This window comes from Phocoena phocoena, chromosome 11 (genome assembly GCF_963924675.1).
Source record: "Phocoena phocoena chromosome 11, mPhoPho1.1, whole genome shotgun sequence".
NCBI lineage: Eukaryota > Metazoa > Chordata > Mammalia > Artiodactyla > Phocoenidae > Phocoena > Phocoena phocoena.
In genome coordinates, this window is record NC_089229.1 from 34,193,514 (window position 1) to 34,217,528 (window position 24,015).

The 24,015-nt window shown below is 34.4% G+C and overlaps 1 protein-coding gene across 1 annotated transcript; it reads right to left on the reverse strand.

Annotated features, from left to right (window-relative positions):
- Positions 1–1,781: 1,781 nt before the first annotated feature.
- Positions 1,782–23,446, reverse strand: ALX1 (ALX homeobox 1). The gene is made up of 4 exons (XM_065887937.1): positions 23,000–23,446; positions 19,892–20,196; positions 16,751–16,879; positions 1,782–2,412 (listed from the first exon to the last, which is right to left on the reverse strand). Exons 1-4 carry the CDS (start codon positions 23,223–23,225, stop codon positions 2,092–2,094), a joined length of 981 nt encoding a protein of 326 aa, XP_065744009.1. The 5' UTR covers positions 23,226–23,446; the 3' UTR covers positions 1,782–2,091.
- Between the last annotated feature and the right edge of the window lie 569 nt (positions 23,447–24,015).

The window sequence follows — 24,015 nt, forward strand, 5'->3', positions numbered from 1 at the left end:
ATTAGTTTTTTTATTATCCCAAATAGTACTTCACACACTGTAGGTGTCAAAAAAAAAAAATGTGCTGATTGAATTAAATTTATACAAAGCATTGAAGACGTAGAACTTCAATTAAAAAGATGTTATTTACACTGAAAAGAATTGAGTTACAGAAGCTCCAACTAATTATTAGAATTAATGAGGAAAAAATTTAGAGAAGGAAAAAATAAGGAAGTGAAATTCAAACTTGATTCAAAAATGAGTTTTGTCTCTCATTTTAAAAATATAAGTTATTAGGCAAGGGACACTAAAATTTCAATTATGAAAGCAGAAGAAAATGAACATGGATACCACTGATTGGGGAAATTAAAAAAAAAAAAATCTCACATTTTAGTTCTAAGTTTTAGTTCACAAATTCCTACTGACCAGATATATGTGTGTATTAAAAGAAGTCATTCTATTCTAAAACATGAAGGATATTTAACAGCTGCCTAAACAATCCTTTGACAAAAGCTCCTGCATGTAAGCATAATTCTCAGGGCCAAAGTTGAACAAGTTTGTCTTGGGAACAAAACGAAAAAGAGAGAACACAAAAGTAATAAAGAACAGAGTTATTATGAAGTCAAAGAATGTTTGTTTAGGACATCACTCATCTCCATCATCTGCTTGATTTAAAATTTTATTACAGAAGATGTCTAACTGCTGTAAATATTTTCCCACTAGAAACAGACACTTACTGGATTTAAGTACTTTTTCTGAAATTTAATTTTAAAAATTCATTTATTCTTGCCCTTCAGCCTTTAGGGCTTCCAAGCATATCCCTGAAGGTTGTAGGAACCACAAGGAAGATTCTAAGTGAGTACAAAGAGCAGATCGTGCTCTGATCCAAGCCATGGAAGCCATCTTCATTTCAATTAATTTACTTTGCCTTTATGAACTTAAGAGTCTTTCAAGGAGGTTGACATTTCACTCATCTGAAAAAGCCTGGAATGTGACAGGGGAAAGGGAGGAGAAGTAAATCAAAGGGGTTAGCAATTTTCCAGATGCAATGTATTTTTCTTCTCTTCTTTTCCACCAGAAATTTTAGAGAGCCTTCTGACATTTTAATTCCCTGTGCAAAACCACAGTAGCAAAAAATGCTTACAGCTTCTATGTCAAAAAACAAACACACACACGTGCACTTGCACATACTCATGAAATAAATAGAGATTCCAACTGCTGCTCCTTTAACTGAAAATATTTCTTTGAGTGTATTTATTAGATGTTTGTGTGTACAGTTTAATTGACAATTTTAGTTTAAAAGCAAGAGCCGGTTTTGTAACTTTCTTTTTCTCTTGTGTGTGATAATTAATTGCTGAGTCCGTGCCGGCTTTTTCATTAAAAAGATGGCATTTATACAAACTGTTCTTGTGACTGTATTTTAAATCACACCAGGATATTTCAGTTATCACCTTTAGCCACATGGTTTCAGGAAACGATGCCCGAATATTTCATGCAAATGCTGGTCATTTCCGAAGAGTCCCTTTTTTCACGGAGTGGAAATTCACCAAAACATGTAGAGGTAAAAAAATCTTCAAGGCCTGTAGATAAATTCTCAGCAACAGAGGATATGCCCATTGTGTCTTGGAGCCAGAGAGGGAGAAACGCCAGTTAACTCCCCCAAACACCCTGCTTCAATATTTACCTGACAGCTTTGGTATCTTGACATTTTCCCCAGTGCATTTCCTCCTTTTTCAGGTATTATTTTACAAGGGATTTCTTGTTATACAGAACTAACATAAATCAATCTATAACAGAGGAATTTGTTTAATACATTTATTCTTTTCAGAAGCTGCATGATCATATTTCATTGACTCGTACAATAGAAAAAAAATCTTACTACTAAAACAGAGTTTGTGGAGACGGGTGCATGGTAAACCTATTGAGTCTTTTCAGAGGTTCATTCTTAGATTTTAATGTTAAATAATAACAACTATTCATTTAAGCTGGTCTCACTGTATATCTTGACCTTTAGCAATTCCACACACAGCAGCTTATTGTGGTATCCTTTAAATATGAGAAATAAGAATGTTTTACTTTGCCATTAAGAGAAAAAGAAAAGAGTACTGTATGTTACATGGCCCATGAAATATTGGCAGTGTGCTCCTTGGCTTTCATTCGAAGAACTGCGATACTGGAGGACCTCCTTTCAAACTCTGGCTTTGTTTCAAATGCATGTCCATTGGTAGCCCCGGTAAGAAGAGAGTCAGTGAAAAAATTGTTGAGGGGCACATGGCTGAACTGGTTCTGGTGGTTTGAAAACCCTGTGTAACTGGAATCTGTCCGAGGCGAGTGAGAGTAAGGTGTCATACAGGAGGAAGTGTCACGTGGCAACATGCACGAAGTGACCACAGAACCACCACTCGCATTTCCTGCCCACAAATTGTTCTGAATCTGGAATATATAAAACAACAAATATTACTACATTTACACGTTCTCACTTTTGTTCCCTTACTTTTGTGAAACTGTATTTACGAAGTTGTGTTAGTTGTTCGTTTTTTTGTTAGTTGTTCAGTTGTTTGCTCCTGTTGGGTGGTCTGTAATTTCATTCTGAGTACATCAAGCAATTACTGAAAAATAGTTATTTGAAAGATTCTTCTAGTTTGTTATACTGGAATGGATCACCAAAACCCACATATCTGACCACATAAAATACTCTCAAAACATGTCAATCTCGAGTATTCTTTTTATAGTCATGATTTTTAAAATGAAATCTGGAAGATTTATTCATGATTCCTGACCAATTCATGTGCTTAGAAAAGTGGTTAAGAATATGGTTTTAAGTTTAAATATAGTTTTCATCTTTCTAAACAAAATTACACAACTGCGTTTGTTTTTTTAAATTCCACATCTGGACTCTTGATGTGGTAGTTTGTGCTGGAAACCAATGCTGATACGAGGCTGTTTGTTCTTCAGAGATATTTTTGATCAAACTCATTTTGGAAAATGTTCACTGTTTCATTGTTTTTTCATATCCTATAGTCTTGAATACATAGCTCTGTGAAAAGGACAATTATACACATATTTTAAACATTTATTCTATGATTTATATATGATATAGTGAGGTTGCAGCAGAAGTATGACATGTAGAACAGATTCAGAATTCTAAAACTTGACTATTACCCAATAATGAAAGCACAATTGAGAAAAATATGCAAGTATTAGCAAAAATATCATATGAATATAAATAAAGTACTAGATAACATCTTATATAAGATTGAAAACTGGGTTATCATTTGTGCCCAAGAAATTCACATCTCATCTCATTAAATCTCTACAGGAAACATTTCAGTGCAATATTATCAGCAAATACAAATTTCTCTAAAGTTACTAGCATGTAAAAGAAACATTAAGTAGAATTTGTATACTATGAATTTTAAATAGGAGGTATCTTAGACTAGCTATTTAAAGAGGGGCAAAAAAAAAAAGTGATCACATGCATGACTGAGAAGCACAGAGAAAATCCTGATAAACGGCAGGAGCTGGGAAAAAAGGAAAATGTTGCTTGGTATAGCATGGCAGAGAGATGCAGCCTTAGAAAACGAAATTTAAAAATTATTTGCCTTTTACAGTATTATTACAATAGATTTAGACTAGAACAAAACAACAATATATATCTTTATCCCATCTGACTTTCTTTTCTTTTTTAAAATCATAATTAGAATGGAATCGTCAATTATTTCAACACATATACAAGAACTGTTTTCTCATATTTATTTTTACATAGAAATTTCAGTCTGCTACATATAGCCTCTGGTATAGTCTTACAACACCCAAGCTGAAGCCATATTTTTTAAGACAACTTATTTTCAATTAATAGCCAAAAACTTCTAGATTACACTGTAGAGGTGTTACTCTGTCACTTAGAAAGGATCACAACCAGTTCTAAACTGAACTGAACAACAAATATTATCCCTTAGGTGGTGCTTCAGTGGTTGGCAAGATGCTCATTTTAGTATTGTTTAATAGTTTTTTATATAAATATTTTCTAAGCTGCTTTAAATATGTCAAATCTGTGAGAGATACCTATAGACATCTATCTAGCTATCTAGCTAGCTGTCCATCACGATTTGCATACATTATCAATCCTTAAATCGTCATGGGCTATGCTGTTTTAATTTTGGCTCATTCTAGTATATGTATCCCACTTTAGCCAAAGTATGATGATTGGTGCCAGTGACTGCTGAGTTATGTATCTCAAACCAACAGGAGGGGCTGTTAATGTCATTAGTCTGTCAAACTAGCTCTTCTAACTTGATCTGGGTGATTTTCCTCTGACATTCAATCAAACATTGTGCTACACTGCAAAAACCACAGTCATATGTCTGACAAAAGGGCTTTCAGGAAATGAAAGTGAACTTGCTTGCTTACTTTTGAAAAAATAAATGCAAGGCAAGATAGTGGTGGAGAAAGATTATTTACATTTTATGTTTGTTAAAGGATCCCTCAACTTATACACAGTGTTGCTAGAATTTATTATTAAAATCATCTACTTGTATTCCAAATGCATAGAAATATATTTAACAACTCAGTCAAAAAGAAAAAATAAGGAGAGTAAAAGCAAGGAAAGAAATCTATGAATTTAAATTTAAAATATTTTTCCCCTGAAAGAATTAACAGTAATCTATGTATAAAATGAAAAGAAATTCTCCACTTTCCACGACATGAGCAAATATTGTTATTTTGATCAAAACTTCTTACCTGAACATGATCAAGCAAGCTAAACGAGTTACTTTTCATGAAATACAACATATAGAAATGTCTTCTGAACAGAACAGATTAGTAAAGCAATTTACAAACAGCAATACTTTAGTTGGACTTGAGGGGATACCCAGATATTCTCATGGGTAGTGATGCTGTCACATGCTTTTACTGCTATGCCCTGTTTCCATGATCTCTATCACCCCTCTCTTCCCAGCCTTTCTTTGATTTTCAAATTTCTGGCATGTTTTCATTAGACTTTGGGGATCTAGTTGGTTTCTATATTAAAGTTAGATGCAAATCATAAAAAATAATATCCCCAGTGAACTGAGGTTTTGCTTCCTCTGAAGCATTCCCTCTGGATGTTTAAAACATCTGATGATGACGATCAAGATCACGCTCATGATAGCTAACAGTTATCAATTAATTACCATGTGTCAAGCATTATGTTAAAAGCATGATGAAGACTTCTAATTGTTTTGACATCGGAAAAGGTATGTGCTTTTACTATCCCCATTTCGTAAAAGGTACAACTATAGAACAAAGAGTTTAAGAATCTCACCCAAGATGGCATAACTGCAATGGTAGAGGTCAAATCTGAAGTCAAGAAATCTTATAAATGCTACAATGACATAAAAACTAGTCTTATGAGTTGAAATTGTTATTTACTTATTAACAACCCTAAGTTTTTGGTTGTTCATAGACTCCACTTTCTGAAAGCAAAATTCCCAGTGATCGCTCACAACTGTTTTCTCGTCCCCAGGCCTAACACAGCATATGAAAAACCCTTTATATACATTTATTAAATAATGGAAAAATCTCTAAGAATATGAAATTTGGACTGATCCATCTTGCAGATGTAATCAAAGCTTTATGGACAATTTATGCTAATATATCTAAAATTTTCCCCATGATTTGAATGCTAGAATCACCATACTACACAATCTTAACAGAAATCATGAAAATTACAAAGCTGGACCCTGTTGACTATATTTCCCTAGGCAGTTTTTTGGGTTTTTTTTTTCTGTTAAACACTTACTATCCACCACAGATGCATCTTCCTGGAGATTCTGATTCATTAAGCAGGGGGTGTGGCTGAGGGGATTTGTACTAAAATAATGGCAATAGTAATACACACAAGCAATTCCTAAAATCACCTAGGATCAGGAAACACTATTGAAGTCCAGCTTCTTTCCAAATGCAAAAAACCCTTGTACATTTTCAATTATGTTCGATTCCTGTGATAAGAAGCTCACCCTGTTTAAAAAACATTCCATTCCCTTTTGGAGAGCTCTGTAAAAAAGTGACTGTTATCTTTCTCTATCTATCTCTTCTATGTCTGTCCCTTAAAATGATACAGAATAAGTAGCATCCTTCTTACATGGGAAAACCTTCAAATATCATCAGGTGACTATTATACAATCACAAGTCTCTTTCCTCTAAGGATTCCTCATATGACATGATTTCCAGACGGTATCATTCCAGTCACGTTCCTCTGGATATGCTAGAGGTCGTCAACACCCTTCACCCTTATTAACATCCAGCACTGACAACAGAATATAATCTAGATGTCATCTGATCACCGTAGGGATAACCCAGCAGGTATCATCTTTGTTCTAGATCATCTACTTCTGTTAATATTTGAAGGCGATATTTGATTGAACAACAAAGTCGTTTGAGCTTGTGGTTTAATAAATCTACTGCTGTGCAAGTGGGCTCATTCTATGCCTCCTCCATCCCTCCACCAATCCTATTCTTGTAAGTGATCATTTTAAAATGATGCGCTAGAATCGACACATATTGTCTAAAACTGCGTATATATTTGTCAACAGAGAAGTCATACAAAAATCTTACTCTCTGACTTATTAAAAATTCTGTATTTGCTGTTAAATTTTGGAATGAAAGAATGCACTTTTTTCTAAATAAGATCACTACTTTTCTTTTTTTTTAGACTAGTTTTAGACTAGTTCACTGACACCAAATAATTTTTTTGTAGGCTTCTAACTGTATAATATTCAAGGGCTTTACAACCAGGAACAGCATTACTGAATCATGTCCACATCCTTTTTTCACGTGTGCTTAAAAAAAAAAAAGAAAAGAAAAATGAGGAAAAAAGACTGCTTGCCTTTCCATTTTTTCTTCTTTGTGTTTAAAAGGAGTGGATAATCTAAAAATATTCAATGTTTTAATGTGGTTCACAGCATTTTTTAAAGTTCTGATGGTATGTTCAAAGCACTGTCCAGGGAACTTAGCCAACTACCTCCCATTAGCATGAATGGAAGTTCAGCTGACTTAGAACTCTCCACTTTGAACGTTTGCCTCTTAATGTTTTTCTAATCACGTAAAAACTTAATTATTCCATAACTTTGAATTTTGGAGGAAAGTTGATTTTTTCGTCTCTTTCCAAACAAATCAAATTCATTTAACATTCACTTTCCTTTCAAGGAATTAAAAGCAATGGGCTAGGAAGGAGAGGGGAGATATATAAGTATACACATATATATTAAGAGCTCTTCACTGTGGATCTATATATGTCATGAATTGAATAGGGTAAATCATGGATAGGAAATTATAAATCTCATTTACCTTCATCATGGAAACTTGATACAGACATATTCTTTATATAACCAAAACTGTAAAGAAAATTTTAGTATGCTAAATTTGGTGTATATTTCTTATATATTTGTTGATTTTATTGTAGTGGGGAATTTTTCATACTTTTAAAAAACCTTTTAATGCAAGTTTATTAGTCTTTCCCTTAGTTGTAAAGTAGCATGATGTGTAAAAAAAAGCAAACAGTTTCCTGATTTATATACTCTATATCCTACTGTTAGTGGTATTTATTGAGACACTAGCCAATGGAATTTAATCTGGATTTAATAGAAATACTGAAAAATGTGAGAATATATGAGTAATAACTGTTCCTTAATTTTAGAGCATCTCTAAAACCAACTATTTTTCTACTAAAACAAGTTTATTTAACCTTACTCCTCTACATATACACTGCTTCTACCAGCCACCAACATCTACATGTACACACATACATAGACACACACACACATCATGATACACATATTATCCTATCCTCACACTACCCTCACATCACAGCCCCAACACTTCCCTGAGGGAGTTAAAAGGTTGCTTTAAAAAGACAGAGATCAGGGATTCACAAAGAGGTATTTGTGATGATGCTATAGCAATAGCTTCTTTGCATTAAAATCTGAAAGTTGACTTTGGTTTTTCCTTTTTGACAGAATGTTTACATTTATTGACTACTCTGAATATTATTCAATACTTACTATATAGATTTATTACCACATTATCACTATATAATTTAATTTACCTGATTTCTTATATGGTCTCTTTTAAAAATGAAAACATCACTGTTTACAAAAGTAGTTCAATTTTTAAGAGACCATTACATTCTTTATTAGCATATCTGTTCCTTTAAAATTTAGAGGGATAAAATATTAAAAGAATCATATGCTTAGTAACTTGCAGATATTTTTAGCTGTTGTCTAAACTTAGGGTCCCATTAACTTTTCTAGTAACTACATCAGTAAGCTGCTGGCAGGGAGAAGGGGTATAAGTGTTTTTCTAAATAGTGAATTTGCTACCAGTGAATAACACACACTGAGACTTTGTGCATCTGGAAAAAAAAAAAAATCCCAACTTGAATTAATTATGCAGTGAAAAGATCAATCTGAGCAAGTTTAGGTACTACCTGAGATAGAAATGAGGGTATGTTTTCATCAGTGCCCTCTTATTAGGTGGAATTGTAATGAAAAAAATTTAAGATAATATACAAATACTAAGATTTGGGGGGAATCAATTTACATTTCAAAAATTCCAAAAATATATGTTTTCAGCACATGGTACTATTAAGTTGAAGGGATCAGAAATTATTTATTCATCAGAAAAGGACCACATGTTAAGTATTCATTGCTACTTTGAGTTCTTAAATAAAATTTCAACTTAGAAATGTATACAGGGATTTGAAACAAGAAAGAATGCCTTTTCTGTTAAAAAAAAATCACTATTAGATATAATAGTCATATGAGATTAATGAACTGAGAAGAAAACTGCTATATAGAAAAAATAAAAGTATATATCTCAGTGCAAAAATTAAAAGCACTAAGTCTCATGAGAAATGTTAATGTCTGAAAATTTTAAGAATGATACCATATAAAGGTATTTAAATTTTGTATTATTGGAATAATATTTGAAATATGCTCCAAGTCAAAGACAGAGGAAGCATTAAGAACATTTCTCGTTTCCTTTAGTGTTGAATGTGTTCTCAAATTTTGTATTAATTGTGATCATTTTTAAAAAAAGATTCATAGAAAATCTCACCCTACATGCCTTAAAATGAAACTTTTCAAATCAACTCACTTAAGGAGAGAATAAAATCATAGCACCTAGCATTTGCTATTTTTTTAATAATTATCCAGCAACAATTATCATATGAAGTATTTTCCAACTATTTGTCACCTTATTTTTCATGTATTTTAATACATGCATGGTAACTATTGCTGATTCATTTTTAATGACAATTCATCTATTAAAAATTTACAATTATAAGAAACAAAAATTATAATATAAATTAAGTTTTCTTTGTGAATTATTAACTTAAAATGTAAATCAAATATGCAAACACTTGAAGTATTTACACGGTATATTTTTAATCTTAGAGAGTCCCACATAGTATCATGTACGAGATGTGAATTTATTCTTAAAATCCCGAGTAAAGTTATCAATTATATTCATCTTGTATTTGTGTTAACTATAATTTGAATTTTATTTTTGTGATTTTTAATTCAACTGTGCATTTGCACAAAAATTTTTTTCTATTTAACATTCCACAATTTAAAATAAAAAAGAAAACCCACAGACACATGTGGCTTAATAAATATGGCACACATAAAATTCTGGATTAAAATATATCCTGAGGTTCACACTAACAATAATGGTTTGAACTGCAGGTTTTAATCCACAAGTCTGTTCTCACAGACTTCTCAGACTTTGATGCTTAATTTCCCCCCTGGTTCTTCTCTATTCTCCTATAAGGTAGTTTTTATATGTATGAGCAACATTGGCACTTCTCAATAATTTATTTTCATATTTATTACTTATTTTGGTAACCTACTCAATTTATTGATTTATTCTTTCCTCTTAAAATATAAAATATGTATGACCAATTCAGTTAAATACAATGCTTTAACAGTGGTCACTTATTAAAAGCAAAAAAAAAAAAACAGCTAAGTTATTACGACTATGCAGTCTTTAAATCACATTAAATTTGAATATTACATTAAAAAAATAAATCTCCTTTCACAGTCAACAACATGAATGCACTTTACTTTTTTTGGAGGATATTCTTTACCTCTTTAAAGAACCTGTACTTTCAACAAAATAAAAGAATTATTCACTGTCTGTGTCTAGCTGCACCTTTACCTGATACTAACAAAATCTACCTCCTACTACACGTAACTTAGTTTTAACATACACATATATGTGAAATAGTCTTTATATGTGTTTATATAAAATATACATGCATATATTTAATTAAATTAGCAACTTTATCCATTGTAAAAATTATATTAATTTGAATAAATTATGTCCTTCTATAATATTAAATATTTGTGCTTATAATCTGTGAGAAATTGTACAATACCACTATGACCTGCTGACCTGATGCTGTTAACATTTTTGTCCCTCCATTCATCATGAGGGAAGTTTTATTGTATCACAATATATGAACATCTTATTGGTTGTTTGACAGCTATGAGACTGTTCATTATACAATGCATCAAGTATAGCTATATTATTAATATTTTTTAAAGACCTTGGGATCTTTGCTTACTTCAAATATCTGGGAAAAATAGAAATAATAGTGATAAAAATGTGATACTTTTTCTAAAGGTAAAAACTGCTCCAGAAAACAAACAAAAAACAAACCTGCTCCAGATATCTTTAAATCACTAAACCACGGTGGTAAACGAAAACAAGTTTCATATTCCTTATTTAGATTAAGCAAAGGTAAACATTAAGATTAGGACAGATACTTGTGAGAGAAGAAAGTAGGGTGTACAATATCTTCAAATCACTATTTTACAGAAACTTTAACATTTCCTTTTAAAAGTTGTATAATAACAATGTTTGAAATAGATTTGTTAAACTAGAAATATTATACAGCTTTCATCTGTTTTTTTAAATACACCAGTTACTACAAATTATCTAGAACTTGAATCCAACTCTTGGTATGTTCAAACTCCAAGTGGCATATATTTATAAAGTCATCAATTAAACAACAGAAAGCAAAAATACTGCATGGGTCTTTTAGTGCATTTGGAATATATAGATTTAATTATTATTCCCAATATATACTAAGTAAAACCTCATTGAAAATTTTGGTGGGAAAACCTTCAACCCTTTTTTCGAAAATTTTGATGAAAATATTTTCTTCATGAGAAAATAATTTTGGTGGATTAAGAAAATACTCAAAGTTTCCTAAAGCTACCATATTTGTTCATCCTAATTTAAAGAAGAAAGTGTATTTAACTGAATTTGATCTTTCTCTAGATCCCCAAATAGTAAATATACTCACAGATTGGATGAGCTTAAATGCTACAACATAAGGGAAAATTCAAACCACTTAGCTACCTCTCTACTGCAGAAAAAGATTAATAATGATTAATGGCTATCATAGAACCATGACTACTGAGCACTCATTATGTACTAGGCAATATCCTAAGAACTCTGCATAAACTATTTTGTTTAATCCTCACGAATAACACATGAACTTGTATCACCATTTTATAAATGAAGAGAAACGTTCCTAGAGGTTAATTTATTTGCCAAAGGTCTAAAAATCTATTAAGTGGCAGAGCCAGGATTTGAATCCACAACTCCCTAATTGTGCAGCCCACAGTCATACATGAATCCATGGCCCATCCCAAATCCCAGGATTTAGCTGCAAAGACTGTTTAGAAGTCACTCTAATCCTCTCCATAACAGAAAAAGTATCATCATCACCATCATCACCATCATCATCATCATCTACACTACTAAGACTACCAACTCTAGCACCAACAATACCTCAATCTTACAAATAAAGACTCTGAAGATCAAGGAAGTCCGGAGACTTACCCAAAGTTACTCAGCTAGTAAATGATAAAGTTAGTGTACTTTTAATCCAAACTAAACCTAATGGCATGAAGTTAGCTCTTCTTTTAAGAATGAAGGCTGCTATAATCTCTTAGAAAATGTTTATAACTTAACAGAAAATATTTTATTCACTAAAATTAATTATTTTTAAAATGCTTTGGTTTTGGGCTTCCCTGGTGGCGCAGGGGTTGAAAGTCCGCCTGCCGATGCAGGGGACACGGGTTCGTGCCCCGGTCCGGGAAGATCCCACATGCCGCGGAGCGGCTGGGCCCGTGAGCCATGGCCGCTGAGCCTGCGCTTCCGGAGCCTGTGCCCCGCAACGGGAGAGGCCACAACAGTGAGAGGCCCGCGTACCGGAAAAAAAAAAAAAAAATGCTTTGGTTTTGATAAATTAGAAACAAGTTAGAATCTAATGTTGATAGATATGTGCTTGCTTCTTAAACTCAAGGACAAAATTATGTAGGTCTCTAATTGGTTTGGCTTTCTGGGTCTAGTTTGCATCAAGAAGTGTTTGCAGAATTTGTAATATCTAGTTTGTAATCTGTCCACAAAGCAGGAGATTTTGTCTGGATCATTTGTATACCCTCTGTGCCTAAAACAATACCTGGCATATATTTGTTTGATAAAATGCAAACAACTCTGCAAGAAAAACAAATTAAGCTGAAAGGGGTCTACAAAATCTTTCTAGTCTATTCTTTTCAAAGAGGAAAAGTTAATTGCTTAAGACCACAGAGCTGGTTAATATCAGAGATTCAGAAACCATCTGTTTTATTAAAAATAGACTAGTTTTTGTTTTATAATGTACTCCTGAATAGTGAAGTGAACCAGTACTTTTTTTCACATCTATTCAGTGTATACATAATTTGCTTAATACTGTGGTGATACAAATGTGAATAAGAACTGAATCATCTTTTAAATACTTTACATTCTAAATGTGTGGGAGACATTTTACACAATCCACCACAATGTCAATGAGAAAGTGATGCGCTGATTGAGGGAAAATTGAGAGGAGGCTTCATGGAAGAAATACGGTTTAGGTGAAGGCAAGGGAATTCAAGATAGAGGGAAACAGACTTAGCACAAGCAAGGAGCCTCTTTTCTAAAATATCATGTGTTGGAGAATATCAAGTAATTTAATTTAGCTATACAGTGTTCACAAATGGCAACTGATATTGTGACCCAAAAGAGAGCTTTAAAAACTAACAGCTTTTCACTACATCAAAATATACTACCTTTAGAGTGTATTACTACTGACATCACAGCACTCACTTTCTTATTTGTTTGTTTGCTATCACATATGAGTAAGTTTAAGAAAAAGAATATCTTAAACAGTCTAAGAAGTATCTACATTTTTAAAATGTTTTATATTATTATTTTACAAATTTAAAAAATGAAAGCATTTTTCCTTACCAAAGTAATGCGATGCTTTAGGGTCAAAATTGAACTATTTCAACACCGTGTTGGATTAGGGAGACTCCAACATAATGTTGCATAAAAAGCCTGGGACTCCCGAACTCAAGAAACTTGGGCTCAAATTCAATGAGTTAATGGCTATAAGAAGGAAGCCTGGCTTAAAATAAGCCCTCAACTGGTAGTTACTATTTTTACTGTTACAGCTGTCGTTACTATAGTGTAATGAAGACCAGTGGAAACAAAGTATTTAGAACATTTTAGAAAATATTAATTACTATTCACAAATAAACATTATATGTTATATACAGATACCTTTGTGCTAGGTAAGATTATGATACACAGGCTTATTATTATGAGCAGGCTTAAGGAGATCATTTTGTAAACCATTTCTGGTTTTGATGTATTTCTGTGTATGCTTTTGTTTCCCTGCCAAATTGCTAATTCTTTATTTCTGTCCTGCCGCCAACATTTTCTAGTTCCAACATTTTGTAATTAATACTTCTTTTTCTGTAATTAGTAACAGTAACCAAATTCAGTGTCTTACTGCATTGAGTTGGTTAGGCTCTATTTCAGTTCCTATTTTTCCCATTACAAACTTCTATTTTTAAGCCACATGATAAAAAAAAAAATTTCCTTAGGCTGAGTCTTGAGAGACATGATTTTTGCATAATTATTTTTTTTCAAACGAACTAAAAAATGTCAACCATGTATTTTTAAGTTAAAATGGAATTTTCCCCTGACTTTATCCAACACCTACAGTGGGGAGTGGGAGATGCTTGATTTCAGAATTTTTGGTAACCAAACATTAAATGACTTACCAATACAGAAAAGTAGTGTGGATTCATCAGTATTGATTTTTATCATTGTTAATGAATTGCACTGTCAAAATAACTTCAACATATGATCTCTGCATTCCCATACTTAAATTGTGAGGCGGTGTAACCAATGTATATAAGTTATGGAGAAGCCACAAGAAGAATTAGTGCAAATTTTGTTATCTGTGAGGGGACTTTTTTCAAAATTTATCCTTTGTTGGAGTGAAAAAGACTATCAAATGTATAATTTGATTTTACCATTTCCCTTCCTGCCTGAGCTACTAGGTGACCTCATTCTGCTAATCGTTAATGTCACAAGCTATGAGGCACAATAACATAGTAGCAAGATAATTTTAGGAAAAAAGGGTGACTAGTTATATTGTTATATTAAGCTTTTGTATAGAGCTTAATTGGTCCAGGCACTATTCTACATGTTTTATGATATACTAAAGAAGAAAGGGGGGTTAGAGATAAGGCAACCAAAAGCAAGGAGCAGAAAAGTGGCAAATAGAAATGGTAATAAGGAAAGGAATGAATATCGAAACAATAAGGTGAAAAACAGACACATCACAGTCAAGTGTTGTGGGACATATCAGTAAGACTGTTTAAAGTCCATTTGAAAAGAGTTCATAATTTGTGACTTTATTATTTCTAAAGTCACCAACAGTCAAGTAGTTCAAAATTATACGCAGTATATGCCATCTCCGTTATTTTTTTAATTGTTATTTCACTGGTTGTGAGAACATTCTCTCCTCCCCTGAACTAAACTGCAATTTGAATAATGCAACTTAAGCTCCTTTGGTATTAGTTAATCATTCAATCATTCAAACATATTCCCTGGGAGAGACAGTCTATTGTGGGAGTTAGGATCTTGCCCTTGAGAGCTAGACTGGCTCTGCTCAAATCTGGGTTCACTACCACTAATGAAAGTGAGTAAATACCTCACCTCTCTGTGCCTCAGTTTCCTCCTAAGAAAAATGGGAATAATCAACAACACCTACTACATAAGGTTGTGGTAAGGATTAAATGAGTTAATATATGTAACCTAGTTAGAACAGTGCCTGACAGTAAGGGCTATAGTCGTGTTAACAGCTAGGAAAATAGCAGTGCCTGATCTCATGGCGCTTACAGCCTAGTGGACAAACATCCTCACAGCACTTTGTTTAGAACTCAACTAGGACACTCAAAATATTTGGTGAATAAGATTTCATTAGCCCTGTGATGTTAAGTAACCAGGAGTATATACATGCTTTTAAAATAGGAGAAAATATAAAGGAGCTACTTTAAGATAAAATTTTTAAAGTGAAAGAAACAAGATTCTTCTTAAGGTAGGTATGGGCATTTATTCAAAAGGTACCCATAATGTTGGTCTTCTGGCAAACTGCAGTGGCAAGGCTTAGCTGTAACAGTCTTTTATAGACTAAGGAACCATTTGTGTGATCACAGACCAATTTTTTTTTACCTCATCTGGGTCTGGTTTCCTGACTTCTAAAATGAAGGAATTGAACTAGGTGATCTCTAAGGCTCTTGTTTGCATATAATATTACATTAATAAATTTGGTGGATTTATCTGGAGGAATGAAGTTCTCAAAATAGGGTTTTAAAAAATCATGAAAGGCACAAGAACACAAAGATAGCATGAAATTAAAGGACTGAATTCATGCTCACAGGGTATGAATTTACAGTTAAAGAAAACGAATACCCTTAAGTTTGGGGCTGAGATGATTTGTTTACTGGACTATCAAGGTATTCTACCAGCATATATGTTACATATTTGTTTTCAAAGTAGTCTGTTACAAGGCATATCATTAAACAATCAGGAATGAAATAACAGATGGTTTAAAAGTTCCTTATAATACACATGTCCTTTATCATGTATCAAATACAATTTTGAATATTATAATTCAGTATGAGGAAAAAGTAATACCCAATTAGAAAGACAAAATTTATTTATGTGAATTACAAAGTATGAAAAAAAACCCTCTCTAAATTAAAAGGAAAAATTATAGGAAAAAGGATTTCTAAATATTCTTTGAAAGGAGATGAGAGCTCCCATTATAAAAGAAGTCTTTCTTAACATGATACATTCAAAAAATTATGTCCAGCACTAATTCTATATATGTTTTATGTCACAAAGGGCTAAATGTTTCCTTGAAACAATGAGCAAATTCAAAGCTGAAAAGACAACATAGTTTGAAGTGGAACTTAAAACCGAAAAAAAGATGGTTTTCAGTGAAACTGAAGGTGTCACAGGCCACACGTGACACCAGGTTATGGTATGGTTCATAAAACAACAGCCACAGAGATAGCATGCCAAGCAATGCTTTATGTATTTTAAAAGTTAACAAAGGGAGTGAGTAGAGAAATTAAAAGACATACTACTGAATGATGCTACTTCAGTTGTTTCAATGTATACCAAAGAAGAGACCCTGAAATATTTTCAAATGAATGGCTCTAGAAAAATAAATTAAAATAAATAAATAAGTATTTTAGTAAAATAAAAATCTAACAAACATGGAAAAATTCTTTTGGAGATTAAAATTTTCATTCTTGGCTATTAGATATAATAAACTAGCCCTTTTAAGAATATACAAACCACACCTATGCCTCTCAGTGTTCTGTACAGTTTACCATACCTGTGGATAGCTGTCAGTCCTTGGCAAAACTGATATGTCATAGGTGGCAGCAAAGTGGCTTTTAGCTTGCTGGATTTGGCCATAACGTTCTCTTTTTCTCCACTTGGCCCTTCGATTTTGAAACCAAACCTAATTTTTTAAAAAAGTAGAATTTTAGGCAAGGAATAGTTGAAAATGCAAATATGATGTTCAAAGACTTCAAATTAGAAAGGTAAACCAGGTCAACATAATTACTAAAAAGGGAATTTTTTTATATTAGAAAAGGAACCACAAATTTTACTTTCTATTTTACCCTGACAAGTGCCATGTCCATGAGGCAATATAATTTAATACAAAGAGACAAGACATTTTCAAAAATTTATTTAAGACATCTGAGCCTCTGTTTTTTCATTTACAGAAAATAAAAAAGAATTAGATTATATGACCGTGAAGATTCCTTATATCTTCAAATTATCACAGATAATAATCCCTCTCTCAGAGAATGCTGCAAGTCTGGAAGACATTCATAACTTTTTAGTTTGGGGCTATGTATACAACATTAACCCAGCCAATCTATAACCAAATTAATATCTGGGTCTGTCAAAACAATTGGCTCTTCTGGGTTGTACCCAGACTTAGAAAAACTTAGAAAAATGTAAACATAAAGATTATATCTAAAACATATGGCATCAGCAGAAATATCATGATTATTTAGAAACAAAAACCATTAGGATTATATATATTATATTGATTATGATAAAGACTTTGGGTAAAATGGTATCATCTGAAGCTGAACTATGGTTTTAAAATATACAAATGGTTTATTATGTAAATGATACCACTTACTTATTTTCTCTTATAGAAAATGCTCATAAAATCTTCAAAATCATTTATCCAATTTAAAAGACTTACAGGTAATGTAAATTAAAAAAGAAACAGGGCAGATATAATCAACTGTCAAGAAAGCCTGTGAGTTAGTACGGCCTCTACAGGGTCACTAAACTGCCTTCCAAATCTCTCTAATTAATTGCATAGATGAAATATCCATTGTAACACCTATCTTCCTCAGAGGGTTAAATATTAACTAATTTGCACTTGTAGCTTTCCAGAATCATCATTTTAATATTTTAAGGTATTAAAGCTCTCTTTAATATAGCTCTCTATACAGAAAATTATATTCAATATGTATAATTTGATATTCAATATATATAATTTACATAAGCAGCTTTCAGGAAGCTCTTTAGTCTTTACAGAACTATATTCAGAATATAAAATACTTAGGAAAGAAGCTGGAAATGAAGTATAAAAATGCAAATTGTAAAAAGCCTTTCATTAAAATTTATTTGAAATTTTTACTCTTTTTCATATTCAATTCTAATCTTTTATATCTTTACCTTCACACTTATGGAGACATATTAATACTCAGTTTGGTGCGTAAGCATGTACTGCAAATTTAAGATGGCACTTTGAAGAGTTTTCAGCAATTAAAAGAAGGCAAAGACAGCTACCTGTTCAGATGGTTTCTTAGAACACTGCTGGGAAGTGTGTATTATCCACTATATTCAGGGCTTAAGACAACATCAACAACAAAACAAAACAGAACACACTTTCTTGCTCTCTCCACAGCAGGAGCATACTGAGGGAATTTAGTAATGAGGGCTTTTCTACTGAGAAAAAGACCTTGACAATCTCCTTAAAATGGGTGCCAATTACCACTCTGATGTGAAAAGCAGAAAAGAGAACCAATTGAGTAAATTAGGTTCAGGCTGGCTCTCTGTGCATGTTCTTAGACAAAAATTAATCAGAACTTGGTGAAATGATAAGGGGAAAACATGCTTTGTGCACATTTGATCACTGTGTGTGTGTAAACACATTTTTCTATGGTTACAAGCATAACTAATTTACATATATGAACACAAGACCAAAAAACACACATGTGGGGGGTTTGTATTAACACTTGACAGTTCTAAAATTCTTCCTTAGCGTTGACTTTCTATACATTTATTTCCTGAACTAAGATAAAGTAACCATTTGTCTCCACAAACTAAAGCAAAAATCTGCTGCTTGGTATTCCTGCACCACCAGATGTTGTCTTTACTGATGTATAAGGGCCTTACAATGGCTCAATCTTCAGGAGGAATACTATTACTCCACTCAGAAAAAATTTTTTATTTATTTCTCTATTCTAGTGATTTATGGGAATTTCAAAATTCAAATTATTTTATTTGGAGTAGTAAAAACACACACAAAGAAAAAGGTTATTCTCCTGAATTATTGTTACTTAGGAACTAATAAAATATAGTTTCGAATATCAAGGCTAGTAAAAATAAAATACACTTAGGTAGAATTTTACCCAGTATTTAAAAATTTTTTTTCAAATTATTAAGAAATTTAGTATATTGAATCATCCAATTTTATAATTTGAATATAACATATAGATATAATTTAACTGAATTTATATATTTAAAAATTACTTTAAGATTATTATTCCTATTGCCTCTGCAAAAATCATATAAGTTATCTAGATTTCAAAAATTATAATGGAATGGCATGTACTGGCAATTCCTGGGGCTAGAAAATTGTAGATGAGCTATATGATCTTTCTTTAATTATGTATAGTGAAAATAGTTTATGGTATTCATAACAACTGGGAGTTTGTGAGACTGTTTCATTTTTCCTTGTTTTATTATAACCCCAACCTCAGTAAAATTATAGACGTATGGACTACTATACAAATAAGTTACCAATATAGGGTACATAACCCCAAAAGAACTTCAACGGCTGATAAAATAGAAAAATAAAATACATGGATTACTAGATTGGATAGCTATGACTAGTTTTTTGTCCTTTAAAAATCACTTTTTGAAATCAGAAATTTGTTCATATTCTGTTCTTTTAAAATAATCATTAGTTTTTATGCCTATGTAATAATTCAAGTGTTCTTTTCTTTTATACTTGTGTGCGAGCTGTCAAATCCTTTGCAAGTAAAAAGTAACTTTAGTAGACTTACATGCTACACTTACATACTACACCATTCTACATCTTCAGTAGGAGAATCAGTTTCTTCCTTTGTAGTAAAACACAACTATGGATCAAACACTATCCCCCCTCCAACTCCGCCCTCCAAACACACACACACCCAAGCCTTCATTTGGCTCCTACCTGGACCCTGGCCTCAGTCAGCTCAGTCCTCAGAGCAAGCTGTTCTCTGACGTATACATCCGGGTAATGGGTTTTCTGAAAGACCTTTTCCAGCTCCTCCAGCTGCAAGCTGGTAAAGGTGGTTCGGTGTCTCCGTTTCTTACTGCTGGATACGTTGCTGTCACATTTATCCCCAAGTTCATCCAGTTCTCCCTTCTCTGGCATCCCTTTCACGGGAGACATCCGGAGACTGTTACAGTTGTCCATAGCTCTATTTAGTTCGGTGTGAAGAGGCTGTCCTTCTACTTTAGTGATCCCATAGTTCACTGTACCCAAAGGGGGAAAACAACAGTTCTCAGGATTGCAAAACATGGATGAAGGACTTAAGTTGAAGTAATTTAGAGCATCAGGCAAGTGGTCCATTATGATTTATTGTGCCAGTATTAATTTGATCATCACATTATTAATTCACTTTGGGCAGGTTTAGAATCATCTAAAAATGTGTACATGGAACTCATATAATTTGTCAAAACACACAGTTCTATTTTCCAGGATTAATGTAATGTTTATGCACATAATTTATAATCAAATTAAAAGACGCTCTAGTTTAAAAGAATCTAAGCGAGCCAAATTTAATGTCTTATTTATTCACAGCAGACAAAAGTAAGCTACTTACATGGCTCAAAAAGGATATTTCAATTTTAAATACTATCCGTAAACCAAAATCCAAACTCTTTTCAAAAGTTGTTTCTCCTCCACACAAAACCTATGGACTATAGATTTAAGATATGGTATTGTTTCCTACTGTATTTCCAGTATTTCAACTGTATATCATGTCTGCATTTACATTTTTTATTTCAAAAAGCGACCTACTAAGTTAAAAAATGAATTTTCCATCAGTTTCTCTGTGTGTTTCCTACAGAAAATAATAAGATTTAGGTAGACTTCTTTAGCTTAAAAACTCATTTGCAGTTCTTTCTAAATTTGTCAAATTTATGCTTAACTCATGAAACATGTTTTAAGACAGAAAGCTTCACTCGTCCCTCTAGAAAAGCACGGAAATTAAAACATCTATTAAAAGATTACAAAGGATGTCATCTGGCATTCTGTTTAGGGGTGCTTTAATTTTAGTGATTTCCTCCAGATTTGAGTGCATGCTTGGCAGTATGATATAAAACGAAAATATATCATATGGTGCCACACACACACACAAATGTAATGGAGGCACATAATGCAACGGGAAGCATTTTTCTTAAGTCAGCCCTGCCACAACAATGATTTCCAATGAATTGCTACACTTTTTTCGTTTTTGTCTATTTTAAAATTCTCTCATGATGTATTTTTACAACTGCTTTAATCATCATACAAATGTATTGAACTCTAGTACCTAGGTAACTTAAATACGTTAGAGTATTTAGGCAAAAAAAGATGTGAGGTAAAACTAAACAGAAAGAAGAGCCTGGACATTAACAAACAATACGGTTTTGTCTCCGCGGGCAGAGTTAAATGGGGAACTGCGGTAATTAGGGATGGGGGAGGGGAAGCAGGCGTGAGGGTAAGGGCATCTCAGGAGAAAGACTTCCTAAATTTAGCGGACTGCTTGTTGCCTACATTTATCTTACTTAATACTTTCCTATTAAAACCCCTCCTAGTAGTATGATGTTCTTTAAAAACTTGATAAAGTATCAAAATTCACCTATTTCTCTTCTTATTTTTGGAATCCCGACAATTTAAATAAAAATTATGATTGAGTCGTATCCAGCTGTCAACAGAGGACATTTCAGAACCATTTTTAAAAAATCCTGTCCATAGAAATAACTTTATGTATACCTCTATAAATTTCAAAATAAAAATATTGCAATGTGAAATACAGCCAGAAAGCCAAAACTTCAGTGTATTCAAATAAATTTTTTTTGCGTCTTCCTAAATAAATGACTGAGATTTAACTGATTTTCTCTATTGTTTGCGCCTTTATTTTTTATTTAACCTTGCAAGTCAAAAGTTACTTGCAACGTTGAACAAAATAAGTAAAATATACGAGGTCGTTTTTTAAGCTTATTGCGTACCAGGTATTTAGAAAAGGAGCTTCTATGAGCCGGTGCCTTGCCAGATTTTGAACTACCATTAGAATAAGGGGCGGCAGGCTTGCTGTAAATATTTCACACTTAATTCGTTTGTTATTTTAAAACAACCCGCTCCTTACAGCTTAACTGTTGAATATATACAATGATAAGGAAAAGTCCTCTTGGAATTGTAAACCTGCTTTAGCTGTCGCGATCTAAAAAAATAGGTTTGTATTGGGTTACAAGATAGAAAAGATAGATGGTTTGTTTTGATAACATTTTGACTTTGAGATACTTGGCCATCCAAAGTTAAAGATTTCATCCAGAAGCATTCCGAAAGTCTTCTTAGGTGACTTCTACGTGGAGTCAGAAAAAGAGACAACGCAGAATTCAGGAGTGAGTGATTATATTGAAGATTCTTTGCCCGAAGCTATTTCAAGTGATTTGGCGTTTAACAAAAATGTATGTTGTATCGCAAACCCAAAGAAGTAGAAATCACAGATCCCCACAAGCTAATCTAGTAACCCTCTAACTTCACAAAGAAAAATATCGTTGCGTCTTGAAAAGTAAAAAACATTTTTCACCTAAGTTTTCTTATTCGTGACGGTAGTGACGTCCTCTAACGAGCTGTGATGGATTTCAGCTCCTCCTGCCTGGGCAGCTCGGCGGGCTCGCAGAGGAAGCGCGCTGTCTTGACTCAATTACGCTCTATTTAGCGCCCTATCAGTTTACGCCGGGGTCCTGGATAGAGGGACTCCAGGACCCGTGGAGGACAGCGAAAGGAGAACCGCGCGGAAGTAACCGGGTGCGGGTTCCTTCCTTGGCTCTGCAGCAGCCAAAACTCCGCTTCCTAAAATAAGCAGCGTTCCACTGCCTTCCTCCGCCCTCCAGCTCTCTCGCTCCCCCTCCCTCCCTCCCTTCCTTCCTTCCTTCCTTCCTTCCTTCCTTCCTTCCTTCCTTTTTTCCTTCCTTCTTCCTTCCTTTCCTCCCTCCCTGCTCCGACCACTCCCCACACTCCGGATTTGCGGGTGGGCTTCCGCGACCCCGGCTGGAGCAGTGGACTCACCGCTGCCGTCCTGACAGGGCGAGGTCCTCTCCAGGCGCACGTGATGCTCGGCGCGGGGCAGGGGCCCGAAGGCCTGCACGCATTTGCCCGCCGACGCTTTGCTGTAAAAGGACTCATTGTCCAGCGTCTCCATAACGTGCTCCAACGCGCCTCCTGCGCCCATGTAAAAGTTACTGTTTTTACTCGGTGGGCTCTTGAGGGCAAACTTCTCGCTCAGAAACTCCATAATCCTGGAAAGCTGTCTCGGAGCTACTGGAGCTCGGAGGCTGGAGCGCGCTGGGGGAGGGAGCGAGGGGGCGGGAGGAGGGAGGGCCAGAGAGGAGCGAAGGGGAAGCAGGCGCTGCGGCGCGGGGAGCTGCCCGGCTCCGAGCCCTTTAAGACGTCCCGGCTGGAAAGGGGGCACCCGAAGTTGCTTTTATATCTTGAAACTCAGCTGGGCTCCTCGGGCAACCTCCCAGTTCTAATGAATATGAAAATAGGCAGGCGACTAACTCCACCCCGGACTCCCCTCCGCCCCCACCCCACCCCCATCTTCCCCCACTTACCCGGGAAGGGCGCGTCCAGGCCTAGGTTAGACAGACAGCTCCATTTCAGACAAATGCCAGCAGGGATGAGGCCACGACACCCAGAAACATTGCCGTCGCGACAGTGGACTGGCATTTCGGAAGAGCTCGGTGAGATCGCAAAGCAGTTAACCCTCCACTCCCCGCTCTCTGCGCCCTCCCGGGCCGCCCGCCCGGCACCCGGTCCCCACCCCACCCCCACGCCGGCCACTCACTACCAGAAAGATTTAGAGGCGTCTTACGAACTTGAAAGGAAGTACTGCTCTAAAGGGCTTTTACTTCATCCGTAAATCGTTTATGTGGAAGATCCACATTAATCCGAAGCCCAAGAAGCCGGGTACGTTGGCAGCTATTAACTGGGATGGCCGTGGTAGAGGGGCCGCTTCTCCTTCCAATCCCGAGGAGCTCGGCGTCCGGGGGCTCTCGGCGCTCACGAACTCGTGGCCTTTTCTT